At 39.5% G+C, this 20840-nt stretch overlaps 1 protein-coding gene across 1 annotated transcript; it reads right to left on the reverse strand.

Annotated features, from left to right (window-relative positions):
• Positions 1–2583: 2583 nt before the first annotated feature.
• On the reverse strand, positions 2584–20748 carry LOC126613844 (uncharacterized). The gene is made up of 10 exons (XM_050281451.1): positions 20389–20748; positions 20075–20180; positions 19768–19828; positions 19359–19660; positions 18940–19079; positions 18350–18424; positions 17765–17855; positions 3969–4169; positions 3478–3522; positions 2584–2969 (listed from the first exon to the last, which is right to left on the reverse strand). Exons 1-10 carry the CDS (start codon positions 20596–20598, stop codon positions 2884–2886), a joined length of 1317 nt encoding a protein of 438 aa, XP_050137408.1. The 5' UTR covers positions 20599–20748; the 3' UTR covers positions 2584–2883.
• Between the last annotated feature and the right edge of the window lie 92 nt (positions 20749–20840).

Consider the following 20840-nt stretch of genomic DNA (forward strand, 5'->3'; position numbering starts at 1 on the left):
GTCGTCGTTGTCGTGGTTTGTTTTTTTCTTTCTGTTGTAATCCAAAACATAGGTTTGTGTTTATATAGGGAAGGGTGGCGGTGGTAGATTGCTGCAGGTAGTTTACCATTTGGAGTAGAATTTGTGTTTCCCGAAAGAAGAAGAATCCTAACCTCACTCGGTTTCAACTTCTACAACCTTCCATGTTCCTTGTTGACCTTCTGGACCTTCGTTTTTTTTTATTTCTGTCTTTTATACAATTTTATCTATTTATTTATTTTTCTCATTAAGACCTACTCCAACTCTTGAAATAAAACTCAAATTAAGTTCTAAATCTACCCCAACTTGCTCCAACTCTTGAGTCAAATATGAGTTTTAAACCCAAAACTTGTTTCTGAGACAAGTTTAGGCCAGAATTTCTGCTAATATGTACTTTTTTTTTATAGTTTTATATTTATAAATTCATTGAATCCAACGGTAATAAAAATAGATCTAACGGTCCAAATATAAATCCAACGGCTAAAATAATTAAAAAAAAATCTTTCATAATGTTCTACGAGTTTCATAGTGTCAGTTTAGTGATTTTTCAGTATTTATCGGAATCTAAATACTTTTAGATTAAAATTTTCATAAAATTAAATTAAGATAGTCTATTTATATATATATATATATATTAATGTTACTTTAAATAAAAAATCCTAAATTCATTCTTTAATAATATTGGGCTAAAAATTTTGGGAGTTTTAACGAAAAGCCCACGGTACTATTCTCTTTAACGAAAAACCACATTTTTACACTAAAAAGTCAAATATGATACTATTCACTTTATCCTTTATTTTGTCCTTATCGTTAAAACTCAAAGTTTTCAAACTCTTTTCATTAGTTTTCCTAAAAATTTAACCCAAAAAGGTTGAAGCAGAAAAACTATTTTTGAGTTAAAAATTTTAAGTTTTAACCCAATAATTGGAGATGATCTAATAAAACATTTTCGTTTTCTTTGCTTCTTTCCACCTTCTTTTGTTCTGCTTCCAAGAAAGAACAATTATACAAACAGCCAAATTACAAGATTTCATTTTGTACGAAGATAAGTTTTGATTTATTTTAGAAAAGGGACAGAACTTACTTATAATAGGTGATGTTATGATTATTTTTTCAAGAATAGATGAGTTAGAGTTGTATAGACTAGGTCTGTTGACTCATTGATTAGTTAGAGGTAAGGAATGAAATTTTTGTAAACTGGTTTCCTTGCTTTTGGATTGGGTTTATAAAAAGATTGAAAAGTAATAGAGTTCTAGGTATGTAAGTTGTGTTTCATTTTATCTATGTAAGTCTCCCTTTCTAGAAACAAAGATTATACATTGCAAATCACCAAAGAAACAAAGGTGTTTATGCTAATTTATTTCATATAATGAAAAAAAATATATAAATATCCTTTCAACCTATGTGGTAAACTTGGTGTTCGTGTTGTGTTTTTTGTGTTCGTGATATACCCGATAGCTTAATGGGTCGGATTATGTAGCACCCATTAAAATGAACAGATAATATAACCCAACCTGTTACCCATTAAAGAAAACATATTTTGCTTCAATAAATAATTAAATTAAAAAATGTAAAACTAGCATATACATATCACATTGTCACATAAATAGTACTTCAAAACATAAATACATGTTTGTCTTTCAAGTATTCCATACCCAAAATAAAAGCCTCATAAAAAAACATTAGTACATTACTGCAAAACATCAAATGCAACATGAAGGGAGTTTCTTTTTCAAGGTTGTGGAGATCAAACAATCCAAGTGAGATTAAATCCTATAGCTATTGTTGTAATAGATTTTTTTTAATAGTTTTGAATTAATTTAGAAGTGTGAAAAATGTAAAAATTAATAAATATAAACTCTCGTAATGACAAGCTCTACAACTTTTGTGAAGATATCAACTCCGAAATTCATCACCATAATCTCATAAATATAGATTAAAATTTAACATTGATTGTCTTTTAATTTTAAGCTCCATTCTTCTCACTGAATTTGGTTTTTTCAAATTTTATTTTTTAAAAACATGATCTTTTAGCGCATACAAAACAATGAATGATTCAGATCGTTAATATCATATTCAAATTTTTTACCTTATTAAAAATATTGCTCGAAGTTTATAAAATCTTTAGAAACTATATAGCATAAACTCATATTTCAGTTAACCGTAAACATCGGAAAATGATATGAACGATCTGAATCGTTTATTTTTATGCATCAGCTAAACGATCATGTTTTCTAAAAAGAATTTTGAAAAACGAATGCGGTTAAAAAACATAGCATAAACGACAATCGACAGTTAAATATAAATTTAAGATTTATAATATATGGTGTCAAATTTCATAGTTGACTCCATGAAAGTTGTGAATTGTCAATACGAGTGAGCTAGTTTTTTTTTTGTTTTTTTGCTTTTGTTTGTTATTGGTGCCATTTTTCTATGGAACGTTTATAGCTTTATCAGTCTTACATCAAATGCTTTTAAATTTTTATCATGAAACTTCTAAATTTCAACTAAAGTTTACAGGGGCGGGGGAATGTAAAGAAAGTTGAACTCAATGTTTGAAAGCACTTTCTGAACACGAAGAGCGATAGGCTAGTCCAGTTACGTGTAAATCAAATTATAATCATCAATATCTCCGTAAAATCTGACTAAGCGGGTGAAACAAAACATTTGCTTTCTCAATGCAAATGCTGTAACAAGTACCGCTCTACCTTTCAACTGCAGTGAAGTAGCTTTCATAACATGAAGTTGTTAAAACTACTTGGCCTAGAACATATGAAACATTTCTCGCGCATATTGGCAAACCACGTCAGATGAGGAATTCATTCATGCCAATGCATGAGATCATTACGCATCTCCAAAATCCCTTTACGATGCAGGAACAGATGGAGCAACCCAGAATTTTACCTTCTTATCGACACTTGATGTGGCCAAAACCAACACTTTCTCATCACCTACAAAGAGAAGGATGATACAACATTAATATATTAGACGCGACAACTAAAAGCAATAAAACACATCAAGTGTTTGGAGGAAAATAGATCCTGATTTACGTTTACCCAAGGGCTAATTCCAGCTAAATTGTATTAAATTCGGTCGTCTTGTAATCCAATCTCCTCGCCTATTCACTTCTCAATATGTCAAGTATTTGGTCAACAATTCTATTGAGCAACTTGGGTGGCATATATTTACAAATTTGTATGAACGAAATTCTTTTCAGACAATGGCCAATTAGACTTTAAATTGACCCTGATGCTGTAAAGAAACAGATTATGCCGAAGCATATTCACACGGAGCTGGAAGCACCAGGGGTTTGGTTATGGAAAAGTTGTTCAGGTTAGAAAGACTTCTCTACCCAGGTACACTATTATGCTCTTATTCTGCCAACGTTGTCAACAGTGGAGCGGTAAAGACAAAAACTAACTGCAAGACAACTTTAAATATTCAAGACTAGTGATTTACCCATTGGAATTGGCTTGGGTGCCCACGAAATGCCTGTGATGTCACCTGCATGGAGAAGACAGATTAAAGAAGATTCACAACTTGAAACATCTCTGGGATAACAATCCGAAGCTCCACCAAACTTTGTATAGCAGTTAAGATGAAAGAAATCATTTGCCTCCTCATCTGATCCTAAGTAACATGTACGATCGACTTGAATCTTCATTATTTATTAAACATTTGCCTTACCGAGCACATGGTACTTGTTAAGAGCAGAACAATTTCTTATACGTGGTGATCAATCAAACATTTAACCTAGACGATAAAATTCATTCTTTTTTATCAACTGAACAAGAATGTTGGCATGGCCATAACAGCATCATAGATTTGGCTGTAGAAATAGATGCTAAATTTCTTTTTGAAACTAGATAACATGATATTGGAGAACCACCGAGGTACACATAAATGATAAAATGAAGAATAAAAAGAACTTCATATAAACTCAAGCGTACCTTCATGGGCTTTGTCAGCTGTGTCCAAAACCTTTCCAGTTTCAATGCATAACCATTGTAGTGTCGAACCATGGGTTGCTGCCAAAATTTTTCCATCTGGAGATAAACTAAGGCGATCATAGTGAACAGCAGCACTGCCCAAATCAAGTGGAATTGGAAACACCTTCAGAGTTTTTGGATCCTCATCCATATGAAATCGAACTTTGAGAGAACACACAACGAGGGTCAGTATGCCAAATTAAAAGTACCAACGCAAGTTATCAGATACAAAGAACCCCATTCGGACATTTTTGAACAACATGAATAATTCCATTCAACAGAAGATTGTTTCGATCCTAAAACCATAAGAGACAACTGACCCCCAATGCATAGGATATATTGTTTTATACAACATGCACACAGTTTCACATACATGGTAGACTGGTAGTTATCAGATTCTTTTATTGAGAGAAAAAATTATAACTGGTGTAAATACACTTTATTTTGTTTCCAACTTGGTATATACACAACAGAAACAAACAAGAAAGGGAATTATGACCCTAAATGAAAGCATGGTTCACCTCCTGATGAGAAGAAATAAATTTTCCACAATATTTTAAAATTCAAATTAAATGACCATATTTAGGAAACATGAATGAATGTCTGTTCTCTTGACCCGAGCATATGGACAAGAGGCAGGGGCAAAAACATGACTTAATATTTTTTGTTCTTTGACTTGCTATCAAAGTTGTTTGGAAGCATCTGCTCCTATCAACTTTACACATGACACGCAAAAGAAGTACTTTGATCTTATTAGACGGGGGAGGGTAAAGAAGCCAGGATAGGAGGGTAGTGTTCAAGTGAGTAGAATGCGTTTAGGAACGTGGAATATAGGAACCTTAACGGGAAAATCTATGGAAGTAGTGGAAGTTATGGTGAGGAGAAGGATAAGTATTATGTGCCTACAAAAAACTAAGTGGGTTGGTCTTAAAGCAAAGGATCTAGAAAACTCACGTTTTAAACTTCAGTATTCAGGCACAAATAGAACGAGAAATGGTGTTGGCATCGTCGTTGACAAGACCGTGACACAAGATGTTGTAGATGTCAAGAGGGTAGGAGATAGAATTATGGCAATCAAGATTGTAATAGGACAAGAACTCATCAGTGTGATTAGTGCGTACACACCTCAAGTAGGGTTGGATACGAGTTTGAGGGAGAAATTTTGGAAAGATCTTGGCGACTTGGGGCAAGGAAACGCTCAAACGGAGAAGTTATTTATAGGAGGAGATTTAAATGGACACATGGGCAAGGAGACAAACAACTATGGAGGTTTTCATGGTGGCCATGGTTTTGGGGAGAAATGAGGATGGGGAAGCCATGGTTTTGGGGAGAGAAACGAGGATGGGGAAGCCATCTTGAATTTTGCAACAGCATATGATCTCTTATTAGCCAACACTTCTTTAAGAAGATAGAACATGTGATCACCTACAAGAGTGGGTCGTCAAAAATACAAATAGATTTTCTTCTAATGAGGAAGGGAGATAATATAAATTGTAAGGATTGCAAAGTTATACCAGGAGAGAGCTTGGCTAATCAACATCGTTTGTTGGTGATGAATGTACATATCAAAAGAGAGAAAAAAGAACAAGACCTTGAAGTGCCCAAAGACTAGATGGTGGAATCTAAAAGAAGAAAAACAAGCTATTTTCAAAGAGAAAATAATTACCCAATGCGGGTAGAGAGGGGGAAGCTAGCCAAATGTGGGATTCCATAGCTAGTTGTATCCAAAAAGTAGCAAAAAGGGTATTAGGAAAGTCCAAGGGCTTTGCTCCACACCAAAATGAATCTTTGTGGTGGAATGAGGAGGTACAAACAAAGGTTAAGGCTAAGAAGGAATGTTGTAAAGCCTTATACAAGGATAGGACCGATGAAAATGGTGAAAGGTATAAAATAGCGAAGCAGGAGGCGAAGAAAGCTGTGAGAGAAGCTAAGCTAGCGGCTTTTGACGATATTTATAAGAAACTAGATACCAAAGGAGAGTTGGATATCTATAAACTAGCTAAAGCAAGGGAAAAGAAGACAAGGGACCTAAACCAAGTGAGGTGCATCAAGGATGAGAATGGAAAGGTTCTTGCCACAGAGAACACGGTTAAAGACAGATGGAGAGGTTATTTTCATAATCTTTTCAATGAAGGACATGAAAGGAGTATTTCTTTGGGGGAATTGAGTAACTCAGAACAGTGTAGAAACTACTCTTTTTACTGCCGAATTAGGAAGGAAGAAGTGGTTGTATTTGAAAAACATGAAGCATAGAAAAGCAGTGGACCCAGATGATATACTGATCGAAGTGTGGAAAGTCTTGGGAGAGACGGATATAGCATGGCTCACAGACCTTTTCAATAGGATTTTTTTTTAGAAGAAACTATTAAAATAGAAAAGTGGAATTACACAAAAGTGGATAAGAAATCCACCAAGAACAAAACAAGAAAATCTCTCAAGAGGTTCTGATTACAAGTAGCAAAACCTCAACCAAAATCACTTTACAGCTGCTAACATATCCCACAAAATGTGAGAGAGAGTAATTCTTAAAATCATTCGAAACTGAAGCCCAGAGGGCTCCCCAATATCTTACTCTTCCCCATAGATCTACTACCCCCACACTAGTATAATCCTCAAAAATTCTTTTGTTACGCTCCAACCAAATGTTCCAAAAAACTGCCGACACCAGACAACCCCACAAAGTTTTAGCTTTCCTCCCAATTCCTAGAGCCTCAAAATTGGTGCTTAGAAGCTCGAGACAACCCTTTGGAATGACCCAACTAACTCAACCTCCTGAAACAATTTCCACTAAGAACACTAGAGAAAAATGTGGTTAACACTCTCCTCCTTAGCTTTACACAAACTGCACCAATGGGGAGATAAACAAATAAAAGGGCTTCTCCTTTGAATTTGATCATAAGTGTTGAGCTTCCCATTAGCCACTAGCCACACAAGAACTTTGACCTTCGGAGGAACTTTTGATTTCCAAATTTGAGAAGAGGGTGGAAAATGTTGCACAATCCCATTGTTGCTCAACAAAGAGCGATAGGATTTGCAAGTGAACAATCCTGATAAGTCCAGTTTCCACCTTCTGTTATCCAATCATGATTGAGACAAGCGAACATTTTCTACTTTCTGTAATAATCTAGCCGCCTCTTCTATCTCCACCTCATTCAAATTTCTCCTGAAATCAAAATTCCAACTCAAAGAATTGATAGAAAGATCCACAAAACTTGAGATGTTCTGATTGTGCCAAATGAGTGGCGGAAGGCACATTGATGTCTATCGACAAGAATAAGGGCGACATACAAAATTGGATGAACTATAGGAGTATTAAGCTAATGAGTTATACAATGAAGCTCTGAGAGTCATTGAGCATAGATTGAGGCAAGAGACACGGGTCTCGGACAAAGTGTATGATAGGATCCTAAGAGACATTTTTTGGAGGATTTTAGAGAAGAAAGGAGTACACGTAGCATATATCCAAGCTATAAAGGATATGTATGATGGAGCAAAGATTGTCGTAAGAACTCATGAAGGACAAACCGAAAGCTTTCTCATAACTGTAGTGTTACATCAAGGCTCATCTTTAAGTCTTTACCTTTTTGCATTGGTAATGGATGAGTTAACGGGACATATTCAAGATGATATTCCTTAGTGTATGCTTTTCGCAGACGATATAGTGTTAATAGATAAAACTCAGGAAGGGGTAAATGCAAAGCTTAACCTTTGGAGAGAAGTGTTAGAATCTAAAGGTTTTCACCTAAGTCGGTCAAAGACAGAATATATGGAGTGCAAGTTCAGTGCAAATGGAAGCCCAAATGAGTTTGGGGTGAGGATCGAAGACCATGAAGTACCAAAGAGTGACCATTTTTGCTACCTAGGATCTTTCTTGCAAAAGAACGGAGAATTAAATGAAGACCTCAACCATAGAATACAAGTTGGATGGATGAAGTGGAAGAGTGCATCCTGCGTGTTGTGTGATCGTCGTATGCCACTCAAACTCAAGGGAAAATTTTATAGGAAGCAATAAGGTAGGCGATGCTGTATGGCACAGAATGTTAGACGGTAAAGTATCAACATGTATATAAAATGAGTGTAGTGGAGATGAGGATGCTTCGTTAAATGTGTGGGCACACGAGAAAGGATAAGATTAAGAATGAGGATATCTGAGGTAAAGTAGGAGTAGCCGAAATTAAAGGAAAGACGAGAGAAAATCGGTTACAGTGGTTTGGACATGTGCAATGAAGACCTACTGACGCCATAGTTAGAAGATGCGACTACGAGACAGAGGTCCAGGCTGAAGGCCTAGAGGAAGACCTAAAAAGACTTTGGAAAAGACTCTTAAGAAAAGACTTAAAAGTACTTGGATCTAGCGGAAGACATGACACAGAACCAAGCGCAATGGCATTCTAGGATTCATATAACCGACCCCACTTAGTGGGAAAAGGTTTTGTTGTTGTTGTTGACTTGCTATGGCATGTTGTATTACATGTTTATATGATAGTTGACACATACTTCATGTGTCAAACTAAGAAATACTCGCCTAGGCTTGTCGAGGAGCGCCTAGGCGTCAACTGGGCGTCAACTGGACGTCCCTTTTTCTTTTTTAGGTTGCAGAAATCTGGATTTCTTTTAGTTGCAGGGCTGTTTTTGAGTTGCAGACCAAGAAACTGGAGAAGGAGAAGGAGATGGAGATGAAGATAGTGGCTAGGGTTTTTTAGGCTGAGTTTGTTTTTTAATTTTTGTCTTTAAATACCTATAAAACTCCGCCTATGTCTTACATGGCCGGTCCCAAGCCCGGATAAAGGAGGGGGAGGGCGTCAGGTAGTCGACAGCCGGCACTCCATGATCACGTCGAATCCTTATGAAAATGAATCCAGAACAAAATCGCGCCAAAGCTAGGGCGTCACCCGTAAGTGGCGCGCTGTGTGGCCTGAGCACAGTGATAAGTGAGCAAGGGTCGCTGTATCTCCATCGGCACCCGGATGCAGTGTTAAATGAGCAAGGGGGCCATAGAAACTTCTTTTCGAACGACTCCACTCAAAGTTGTTTGGGAGCATATGCTCCTATCAACTTTACCCGGGACACACAAAAGAAGTACTTTGATCCTATTAGACGGGGGAGGGTGAAGAAGCTAGGACAGAAGGGTAGAGTTCAAGAGAGCAAAATGCGTTTAGGAACGTGGAATATAGGAACCTTAACGGGAAAATCTATGGAAGTAGTGGAAGTTATGGTGAGGAGAAGGATAAATATTATGTGCCTACAAGAAACTAAGTGGGTTGGTAGTAAGGCAAAGGATCTAGAAAACTCAGGGTTTAAACTTTGGTATTCGGGCACAAATAGAACGAGAAACGGTGTTGGCATCATCGTGGACAAGACCTTGGTACAAGATGTTGTAGATGTCAAGAGGGTAGGAGATAGAATCATGGCAATCAAGATTGTAATAGGACAAGAACTTATCAATGTGATTAGTGCGTACGCACCTCAAGTAGGGTTGGATACGAGTTCGAAGGAGAAATTTTGGGAAGATCTTGGAGACTTGGTGCAAGGAATTGCTCAGACGGAGAAGTTATTTATAGGAGGAGATTTAAATGGACACGTGGGCAGGGAGACAGGCAACTATGGAGGTTTTCATGGTGGCCATGGTTTTGGGGAGAGAAACGAGGATGGGGAAGCTATCTTGGATTTTGCAATGGCATATGATCTCTTCTTAGCCAACACCTTCTTTAAGAAGAGAGAAGAACATGTGATCACCTACAAGAGTGGGTCGTCAAAAACACAAATAGATTTTCTTCTAATGAGGAAAGGGGATCGTATAACTTGTAAGGATTGCAAAGTTATACCAGGAGAGAGCGTGGCTAATCAACATCGCTTGTTGGTGATGGATGTACATATCAAAAGAGTAAAACAAAAGAACAAGACTTGGAAGTGCCCAAGGACTAGATGGTGGAATCTAAAAGAAGAAAAACAAGCCATTTTCAAAGAGAAGGTAATCACCCAATGTGTGTGGGATAGAGAGGGGGAAGCTAGCCAAATGTGGGATTCCATGGCTAGTTGTATCCGAAAAGTAGCAAAAGAGGTATTAGGAGAGTCCAAGGGCTTTGCCCCACACCAAAAGGAATCTTGGTGGTGGAATGAGGAGGTACAAACAAAGGTGAAGGCTAAGAAGGAATGTTGTAAAGCCTTATACAAGGAGAGGACTGATGAAAATGGTGAAAGGTATAGAAAAGCGAAGCAAGAGGCGAAGAAAGCTGTCAGAGAAGCTAAGTTAGCGGCTTACGACGATATGTATAAACGACTAAATACCAAAGAAGGAGAGTTGGATATCTATAAACTATCTAGAGCAAGGGAAAAGAAGACAAGGGACCTAAACCAAGTGAGGTGCATCAAGGATGAGGATGGAAAGGTTCTTGCTACAGAGAACGCGGTTAAAGACAGATGGAGAGGTTATTTTCATAATCTTTTCAATGAAGGACATGAAGTGAGTGCTTCTTTAGGGGAGTTGAGTAACTCAAAAGAGTGTAGAAACTACTCTTTTTATCGTCAAATCCGGAAGGAAGAAGTGGTTGCAGCTTTGAAGAAGATGAAGCATAAAAAAGCAATAGGCCCAGACGATATACCAATCGAAGTGTGGAAACTTTTGGGAGAGACAGGTATAACATGGCTCACTGACCTTTTCAATAGGATTTTGAAAACGAAGAAGATGCCAAATGAGTGGCGAATGAGCACTTTGGTGCCTATCTACAAGAATAAGGGCGACGTACAAAATTGCATGAACTATAGGGGTATTAAGCTAATGAGTCATACAATGAAGCTCTGGGAGAGAGTCATTGAGCATAGATTGAGGCAAGAGACACGGGTTTCGGACAACCAATTCGGGTTCATGCCAGGGCGCTCAACCATGGAGGCAATCTATCTCTTACGAAGATTGATGGAAAGATATAGAGATGGGAAAAAGGATTTACACATGGTCTTTATAGATTTGGAAAAAGCGTATGATAGGGTCCCAAGAGACATTCTTTGGAGGATTTTAGAGAAGAAAGGAGTACGAGTAGCATATATCCAAGCTATAAAGGATATGTATGAAGGAGCAAAGACTGCCGTAAGAACTCATGAAGGACAAACCGAAAGCTTTCCCATAACTGTAGGATTACATCAAGGCTCATCCTTAAGTCCTTACCTTTTTGCGTTGGTAATGGATGAGTTAACACGACATATTCAAGATGATATTCCTTGGTGTATGCTTTTCGCAGACGATATAGTGTTGATAGATGAAACTCAGGAAGGGGTAAATGCAAAGCTTAACCTTTGGAGAGAAGTGTTGGAATCTAAAGGTCTTCGCCTAAGCCGATCAAAGACAGAATATATGGAGTGCAAGTTCAGTGCAAATGGAGGCCAAAACGAGTTAGGGGTGAGGATCGGAGATCAAGAAATACCAAAGAGCGACCGTTTTCGTTACCTAGGATCTATCTTGCAAAAGAACGGAGAATTAGATGGAGATCTCAACCATAGAATACAAGCTGGATGGATGAAGTGGAAGAGTGCATCCGGCGTGTTGTGTGACCGCCGTATGCCACTGAAGCTCAAGGGAAAATTTTATAGGACGGCAATAAGGCCGGCGATGCTGTATGGCACAGAATGTTGGGCGGTGAAACATCAACACGTACACAAAATGGGTGTAGCGGAGATGAGGATGCTTCGTTGGATGTGTGGGCACACGAGAAAGGATAAGATTAGGAATGAGGATATCCGGGGTAAAGTAGGAGTAGCCGAAATTGAAGGAAAGATGAGAGAAAATCGGTTACGGTGGTTTGGACATGTGCAAAGAAGGCCTACTGACGTTCCGATTAGAAGATGCGACTATGGGACAGAGGTTCAGGGCCGAAGGGGTAGAGGAAGACCTAGGAAAACTTTGGAAGAGACTCTAAGAAAAGACTTAGAGTACTTGGATCTAACGAAGGACATGACACAGGATCGAGCACAATGGCGTTCTAAGATTCATATAGCCGATCCCACTCAGTGACTTGGATTTTCCAAGTCTCCAACCGAGAAGTTTTCCTCACTCGGGAAATTAAGGGAACACTACCCCAACCTACATGCTCCACTCAGAAAGCTTCAACATACAAGCTTTAACAAAAGAAAATTCAAAGAACTTAGCGAAGAAGGCTTTGGTGTATTTAACACAATACGTTGAAATGAAGGAAATCTTATTTATTGATATCCCCGATAAGCTACAAATATGTACATATACATGAGTCAAAATAAGCACACAAGAGGGAGCCTTCACAAAGGTTGCTTAGGAGAAGTCTCAGCAGTCGGTAGAGCCCCAGAAAGAGAAGGCACCGGAGGGGGATCATTTGGAGCCTCAGTACTGGACAGAACCCTAGAAGGAGGAGGCATCAGAGGTTGATCATTTGGAGCTTCATTACGCGGTACAGCCCCAGAAGACGAAGGCAATAAATGCCTTTGGAACAAACCCACAAATCTCTGATGATCAAGTAAAACCTGACCATCAGTTTCCTTCATCTGGTCAAGCTTCCTCTTCATGTTTGTAGCATAGTCATGTGCGAGCCGGTGCAACTGTTTATTCTCATGCTTGAGCCCTCTAATCTCCTGTTTGAGACTCATCACTTCAGCCGCCAATGATTCAACTTGGCGGGTTCGAGCAAATAGGCGTTGGGCCATATTAGACACAGAACCTGCACACTGAACACTGAGAGCCAGCGAATCCTTAACAGCTAACTCATCAGACCGTTTGGAAAGTAGTCTGTTATCTTTGGGAGTGAGAAGGTTCCTGGCCACCACCGCAGCGGTCATATCATTCTTCATCACGGAATCCCCAACGGTAAGAGGACCAGTAGGGGAGACGAAGGATGGGCGCCATATGTTGTCTGGAGAAGGCGGGGCTGCCTCTTCAACAAGGTTCAAGTCAAAACGACGGTCGGAGGGGCCAGACATTTTCAAAGGTGTTGAAGAGAGAAGAGGTCGGACAAATCAAGATCTTAGAAGTGCAAGAATGAAGCTTCTACTGGTGGAGATTCAAGTGTGCTTTGGAACTTAATGCCAGCCCCTATAAAAATCTGCACTCGACGAAGCTTCAGAAATCGAAGAGGCGTCTGCTCAGAAATCGAAGAGGCGTTTGCTTTCTCAAAAGCTGGGCTGCTTAGAGATCACGAGGGTTGATCTCAGAAATCGAAGAGGCGTTTGCTTTCTCAAAAGTTGGGCTGCTCAAATACCACGAAGGCCGATCTCAAAAATCGAAGAGGCGCTCGCTTTCTCAAAAGCTGGGCTCCCCAGAGACCACGAGGGCCGATCTTAGAAATCGAAGAGGCACCTACTTTTCCAGCCTTTTCCAGCCTTGTCAGCACCTGTCACACGCACACTCAGTTTTGCGGAAATTATGGGCATTCTGTCAAAGACTTCTGGGGAAGTAGAAAACACATGAATCTTACTGTTCAATCACCCACTTCCCATACGCAACAATAGCTCATGGGTACCACAAATAACTTTGCCAAAGTTCTCTGCCAAAGTTGAGCACGTGAAGCTTGCAGCTCCCACTACATCGCTCTGACCAAGAAGGGTAAAAGAATAGCAAAGAAACAGCACTAACAAAGTTTAGACCCATAAATTTTGACGGTCTAGCTACCATATTATTACCCACAAGGGTAAAGGAACAGTACCACTGCTGGATAATTGGAAAGTCCCTGTGTGTCAACCTCTGTGCTTCGTGGCAAGGTAGACTAGCAAACATGCCCAACCTTTACTCACATTCGAGAAAACACTCCCAATAAGATTGCTTGCTCCAAAATCGAAGAGGCACCGTCCTCCGAATCTCGAGAGCCAGACTCCCAACATGACTACTTTCTTAAAAATCGAAGAGAGGGTAAAGGAACAGTACCATTGCTGGATAATTGGAAAGTCCCTGTGTGTCAACCTCTGTGCTTCGTGGCAAGGTAGACTAGCAAACATGCCCAACCTTTACTCACATTCGAGAAAACACTCCCAACAAGATTGCTTGCTCCAAAATCGAAGAGGCACCGCCCTCCGAATCTCGAGAGCCAGACTCCCAACATGATTACTTTCTCAAAAATCGAAGAGACACTGCTCCCCGAATCTCGAGAGCCAGACCCCCAGCATGATTGCTTTCTCAAAAATCGATGAGGCATCGTTCTCCGAATCAATCGAAGAGGCGCTCGCTTTCTCAAAAGCTGGGCTGCTCAGAGACCACGAGGGCCGATCTCAGAAATCGAAAAGGCACCTACTTTTCTAGCCTTGTCAGCACCTGTCACACGCACACTCAGCTTTGCAGAAATTATGGGCATTCTGTCGAAGACTTCTGGTGAAGTAGAAAGCACATGAATCTTACTGTTCAATCACCCACTTCCCACACGCAACAATAGCTCATGGGTACCACAAATAACTTTGCCAAAGTTCTCTGCCAAAGTTGAGCACGTGAAGCTTGCAGCTCCCACTACATCGCTCTGACCAAGAAAGGTAAAAGAATAGCAAAGAAACAGCACTAACAAAAGTTTAGACACATAAATTTTGAAGGTCTAGCTACCATATTATTACCCACAACTGTAAAGGAACAGTACCACTGCTGGATAATTGGAAAGTCCCTGTGTGTCAACCTCTGTGCTTCGTGGCAAGGTAGACTAGCAAACATGCCCAACCTTTACTCACATTCGAGAAAACACTCCCAATAAGATTGCTTGCTCCAAAATCGAAGAGGCACCGTCCTCCGAATCTCGAGAGCCAGACTCCCAACATGACTACTTTCTCAAAATCGAAGAGAGGGTAAAGGAACAGTACCATTGCTGGATAATTGGAAAGTCCCTGTGTGTCAACCTTTGTGCTTCGTGGCAAGGTAGACTAGCAAACATGCCCAACCTTTACTCACATTCGAGACAACACTCCCAACAAGATTGCTTGCTCCAAAATCGAAGAGGCACCGTCCTCCGAATCTCGAGAGCCAGACTCCCAACATGATTACTTCCTCAAAAATCGAAGAGACACTGCTCTCCGAATCTCGAGAGTCATACCCCCATCATGATTGCTTTCTCAAAAATCGAAGAGGCATCGTTCTCCGAATCTCGAGAGCCAGATACCACAGACCACTTTTTCAAAGTGCTCTGACAGAGTTAAAACATGTGAAACTGGCAGCTCCCACTACCGTGCTATGACCAAGCAGGGTAAAGGAATAGCATTACTACTTGTTGTTAGGGAGACTCCTATATATGTCGACCTCCATCCCCAACGGACAGGCAGACCTGCAAAAATGCTCAACCCTTCATCATATCTGAGAGGGCACTCCCAACGAAGCCTTTCGAAATATTCAGCTTTCTTTCCCCCCGATAATACCTCTGCAAACAAGCTATACTAGAGCAAGAATATCTCATATCATCAGGGTTAAAAGCAAGAGTATCTCATATCATGCTTTTTCCCTGTCTTTTCTTTTGGCCTTGTTTTTACCTGCAAGACAAGGAGAAAGAGAGCAATCAGTCAGCACTTGGAATCAAGCTTCCAGCCAGGAACTGACTGCCTGGAACCCCTTACCTGATTACTTACCTGGCATTGCTCTCGAGTACTCATCTTCAACATCTTATGTTTCCAGGGAAGATTCCGCATCTGCTTGAGGAACAGATAGGGCAAGTGCGAAGGATACAAGGAAGCATGTGGAGACAAGCGTAACAGCACACGTGCCGATACATTCATTACTCTGTCAAAAGCAAAAGTATCTCATATCAGCAGGGTGGAACGTACTCTAGATTTGATGGACTTGTTTTGACCCTCAAATTCTTCAGTCGGCCTTATACTCTGGAGGAAACCAGAAAACCCTCCAGCTCAGTTCAAGAATAAGCCTGTGGAAAGTTACTTCTTCAAAAGCAAAAGTATCTCATATCATCTCTTCTCATTTTTCTTCTCTTTATCCTTCATGCTGCTGCAAGATGGGGAGAAGGTGAACAATCAGTCGGAGCTCTGATTGCTTACCTTGTCTGTCACCTCTTTCAGCAGACCCCCTAGCTCGGCGACTTGGGGGACTCCTACTACATGGTTTGTATCGCGCTTGACCAAGCCTGAAACTACAAGTAAGCTTCAAGTGAAATTGATACATTACCTTGTGCATCTCCACCAGTTAAAGATACCACCCCTGGATGGAGGAAGAGTACTTCCAGAGAAGATGCCACATCTACCTATGAGACAGATAAGGCAAGTCAAGACGACACCACACTCCGATACTTAGAAGTTTCGTGATTACGAGATCATTCTCCCACAATATTTCCTAATGTCATTTGTACTAAATCATTCACTTGTACTCACTAAATGAGAGCTTGAACCTATGTACTTGTGTAAACCCTTCACAATTAATGAGAACTCTTCTATTCCGTGGACGTAGCCAATCTGGGTGAACCACGTACATCTTGTGTTTGCTTTCCTATCTCTATCCATTTATATATTTATCCACACTAATGACCGGAGCAATCTAGCGAAGATCACAAAAAGCGATCGTTTTCGCTACCTAGGATCTATCTTGCAAGAGAACGGAGAATTAGATGGAGATCTCAACCATAGAATACGAGCTGGATGGAAAGAGTGCATCCGGCGTGTTGTGTGACCGTCGTAGGCCACTGAAGCTCAAGGGAAAATTTTATAGGACGGCAATAAGGCTAGCGATGTTGTATGGCACAGAATGTTGGGTGGTGAAGCATCAACACGTACACAAAATGGGTGTAGCGGAGATGAGGATGCTTCGTGGGATGTGTGGGCACACGAGAAAGGATAAGATTGGGAATGAGGATATCCGAGGTAAAGTAGGAGTAGCCGAAATTGTAGGAAATATGAGAGAAAATCGGCTCCGGTGATTTTGAACATGTGCAAAGAAGGCCGACTGACGCTCCGGTTCGAAGATGTGACTACGGGACAGAGGTTCAGGGCCGAAGGGGTAGAGGAAGACCTAGGACAAATTTGGAAGAGACTCTAAGAAAAGACTTAGAGTACTTGGATCTAACGGAGGACATGACACAAAACCGAGCGCAATGGCGTTCTAGGATTCATATAGCCGACCCCACTTAGTGGGAAAAGGCTTTGTTGTTGTTGTTGTTGTTGTTGTTGTTGTTGTCTTTAAATACCTATAAATACTCCAGTCAACTCTTTATTTTCGTCATTTATTTCATTTTAAATACCCTATAAATACTCCACCCCATTTATTTCATTTTAAATACCCTATAAATACTCCACTCAACCCTTCATTTTCCTTAAATTCTCATAATTATTGCTTTATATCATTTTAAATACCCTATAAATACTCCACTCAGCCTTTATTTCCTTTTAAATTACTTATAATTGCAACATTAAGCCTTTATTTTGCTTGAAATTTTCCTATAATTGTGACCATTCAACCTTATTTTCCTTGAAGTTCTCTGTAATTGCTTACAATAAAATAAATAATTATAACATTTTGACACTATATGACATAGTTTCCAAGTACAACTAGACTTAGTAATAAAGAAGATATTATCTTTGATTTAGTTATAGTTATATTTGTTTTTACAAAGTATTATATTGTTATAAATATACTTACATATAATATATATTTATATTTTAGGTTCCATGAGGCTTCGCCTCACGCCTAGGCCGGGCTTCCCCTCGGACGCCTCGCCCACGCCTCACGCTTTTAATACATTGGCTTGGAGGGAGGGGGCTGTTTTTGAATATTAGCTGCTGTACATGACAAAGATGACATATACAAAGAACAGAATACCAGTCATACATACCATTGATATTCCAAATTCTTATTGAACCATCTTTGGACGCTGTGATCATTTGTTCTGAGTTCGGAGTAAAGCATAACCAAGTCACTGCACTCTGAAAACAACCAGATGTAAATGAGATATAGCATATACAATTCAAGTATTAGCAAAAAGAATTTCTGACAAAAACCCAAAAAGTAAATAAAAAATTTACAGTTAAAAAGAATTCAAATGATATCATTGATTAAAAAAAGAGGAAATTGTTATTTGCACTTCACAAGTAGCTTTCTTGCACAGTTTATGGGACTGCGGGAAGCCATATTGGGAGCGAATAGCCAAAAATAAACTCTTAACATTTATCCTAGACCACAATTTGCATCATAATTGTAATCTTCAAAAGAAAACATAAAAATACACACCACTGAAGAAATAGATGATAAAGACTACTAAGCATTGAATTTCTTTTTTCTTATTCCGGCCAAGGCTAAACCTTGAATTTGATCTCAATTAATTTTCAAAAAAATTAATGGAGGTGATAGAGAGGCTTCGTGAAGACACGCATGAAATCATATTATGTAACATCATTGTACATAAGAATATATAAGTAACCTTATGGCCCTTAAGTTGCATGGCTTTTGTGACCTCCTTGACTGAACCATCCTTTGAATAGACGATCTCCCACACCTGCAAAGAAAATATGTGATGTTAAAACAACTATAATATAGGCCATAAAGCATCTTGTTCCTCTAACATGCCAATTAAACAACGAAATTGATTATGGTATCCATAAAGTTAATGAACCAGACACAAGTATGATAACGGACTTTAAATTTGCACGGTACTTATTTGGTTAACCCACATATGACGAGGATAATTGGCCACATCAACCTAACACATGGACTTTATAAAGATCTGCATGTGGCAGAAAATCACTCCTTTGCACATGCTCACACATAGGACTACATGTTGCAATTAGCATGTGTATCCCTTCCACTGTGGTCAATGTAAATGTTTTATTTATACTTTTCCAAAGAGGGAAATTGAATGAAGAATTGGATCTGTAGACCATAATTGAACATAATGCCAATCCTTAATATGAAACTTAAGTAAACTCTTAAAACAAGGGACTTCTTTAAATACGCCATATTGCTGGGGGATTTTCACATCCCCTGGCCAATGGATAAATTAGAGATAATTACCTTCACATCTGCAGTAAACGCTGCTGCAGCAAGGAAACGCCCATTTGGTGATATAGCAGCCATGGTGTTTTTCAACTGATTTGTGTCAACATGCCCCAAAATCTTGCCGGTTGTACCATGCCAAAGTTTGATGTCAGTTCCTATAGGTAACATAACAAATTAGAACCACTAGGTATATACACTCTATCAAGGGAAACTCTGGAGAAAGAACCAGTATTCATATTGGGATCATAATCATAATTCCGACAAGAATCCTACAACCACTATAGATACGACCCTACAGTGTACAGAAAGTTACAAGCCCAAAACATTACTGTTTCAATACAGTTATTTATGTCATTAGGTAATATGAAGTTAGAAAATGTTAAATGAAAATGCACGCTCAAATTCTAATGCAGGATAAGACAAAAAGAAGATACCTTCTGAACATGAAGCAACAATTGTACTCCCATCAGCAGTGCCATAACTTGCTGTGGTCCCAGATAGGGTGAGAATACCTAATTTATCGTGAACTTTGTGATGGCCCCACTTGACTTCAGGCAAAGGAAGCTTGGGTTGCTGCCTAGCTTCCTCAGAAGGTTTGGGTTTTTCCACCCCACCATACATGTACAAAGAAGAACCGGTCAGACTTTGAGAAGCCACAACTATTGACAATCCATCATCCGAAAATGAAACTGCTACAGGATGACCAGCTCCGGGAGGCAAACTAATTCTCAGAAACCTGTTCAAAATGTTACAGAATTTGAGAAATGCAAAGCAGGTTAACTCATGAGCATAACTGACGCTTCTGGTAAGTGGTAATGCACCAATGGTACTTGAAATTCATACTTGAAACTTTTACTCGAAGCGTCATCCAACTTGAATACCCTAAGCACTCCATCCGCACAAGCTGTTTGTAAGAGTAAGAAAGCATGAGCAATTGAAATATAAACATCAAACATGTCAAAATCAAAATCATCGGCCACAGTATACACGATTCTAAATCATCCAAAAAGCAGACCATACGCAATTGTAACACATCGAACAAACGCCAATCAAGTATCTAATATTGAAGTCTGGATTCCATTCTAATTGCTCCTCTAAAGAAAAAATATCTGACGCATTAAGCTCGGAATAAAAGTGAATTATAGCCAACCTGTTGCCAAACTCCGCCCGTCGGAGGAGAAACATAGGTCAGTGACCGCATCTCCATGGCCTTTCAAAGTATTCACATCCAACGGATGATGTTTCTTGTTTTGATCCTACATTCCATGATCCAATAAATCAATATCAAAATCAAACTCATTACCTCTGAACCTAAAGCATTACAAATTCAAGCATTCCCTATGCAATGAGGTTGAATGAGTACCATGCAACTCAAGCATACGGAAAATCACACATTTTCTCGGCATCCAAACACAAAATTCAACACGGATACTTCCAGAAAGAAAGGATTTGTTTCCGTGTTACCTTGTCAGAGGCGTGAGAGTGTGGTCTGGCGTGAGACTTCTTAGTCTGGTGAGGCTTTGATTGGTGCTTTTTTTGGTCCGACTGGAGCTCCGGCTTGGAAATGGACTGGATTTCGGAGCTCCGTTTTCGGAAGTAGCTTCCGAAGAAGGCGAGGGCGATGACAGCGCCGATGAGAATCGAGAGCGCCGCAATGGGAAGAAGCGGATCCATCGGTAACCGGAGAGGATTGAGGAGTTGAGGGTTTGGATACGGTGACGATGATCGAATGCGTCTGGGGAAATGGAAAAAGGGAAGGAGGTGTCGATAGACTGATATGTAACGATGGGATGATCGAAGCTTCGAACCACAGAGAGAGACAGAGATAGGGGTTTAATAAAAATAGAAAATGTAATTCTAATTCTTTAAACATTTAACTTTTAGATAAATCTGGTGTAAAATTAAATTTTTTTTTT

The sequence above is a fragment of the Malus sylvestris genome, chromosome 2 (assembly GCF_916048215.2).
Source record: "Malus sylvestris chromosome 2, drMalSylv7.2, whole genome shotgun sequence".
Taxonomy (NCBI): Eukaryota; Viridiplantae; Streptophyta; class Magnoliopsida; order Rosales; family Rosaceae; genus Malus; species Malus sylvestris.

Coding starts and splice junctions, on each gene's coding strand:
- LOC126613844 (XM_050281451.1), bottom strand. CDS start 20,598: ATGGATCCGCTTCTTCCCATTGCGGCGCTCTCGATTCTCATCGGCGCT. Junction 19,829..20,074: donor CGGGCGGAGTTTGGCAACAG/GTTGGCTATAAT, acceptor TCTTACAAACAG/CTTGTGCGGATGGAGTGCTT. Junction 3,523..3,968: donor AGCTGACAAAGCCCATGAAG/GTACGCTTGAGT, acceptor TTCTCCATGCAG/GTGACATCACAGGCATTTCG.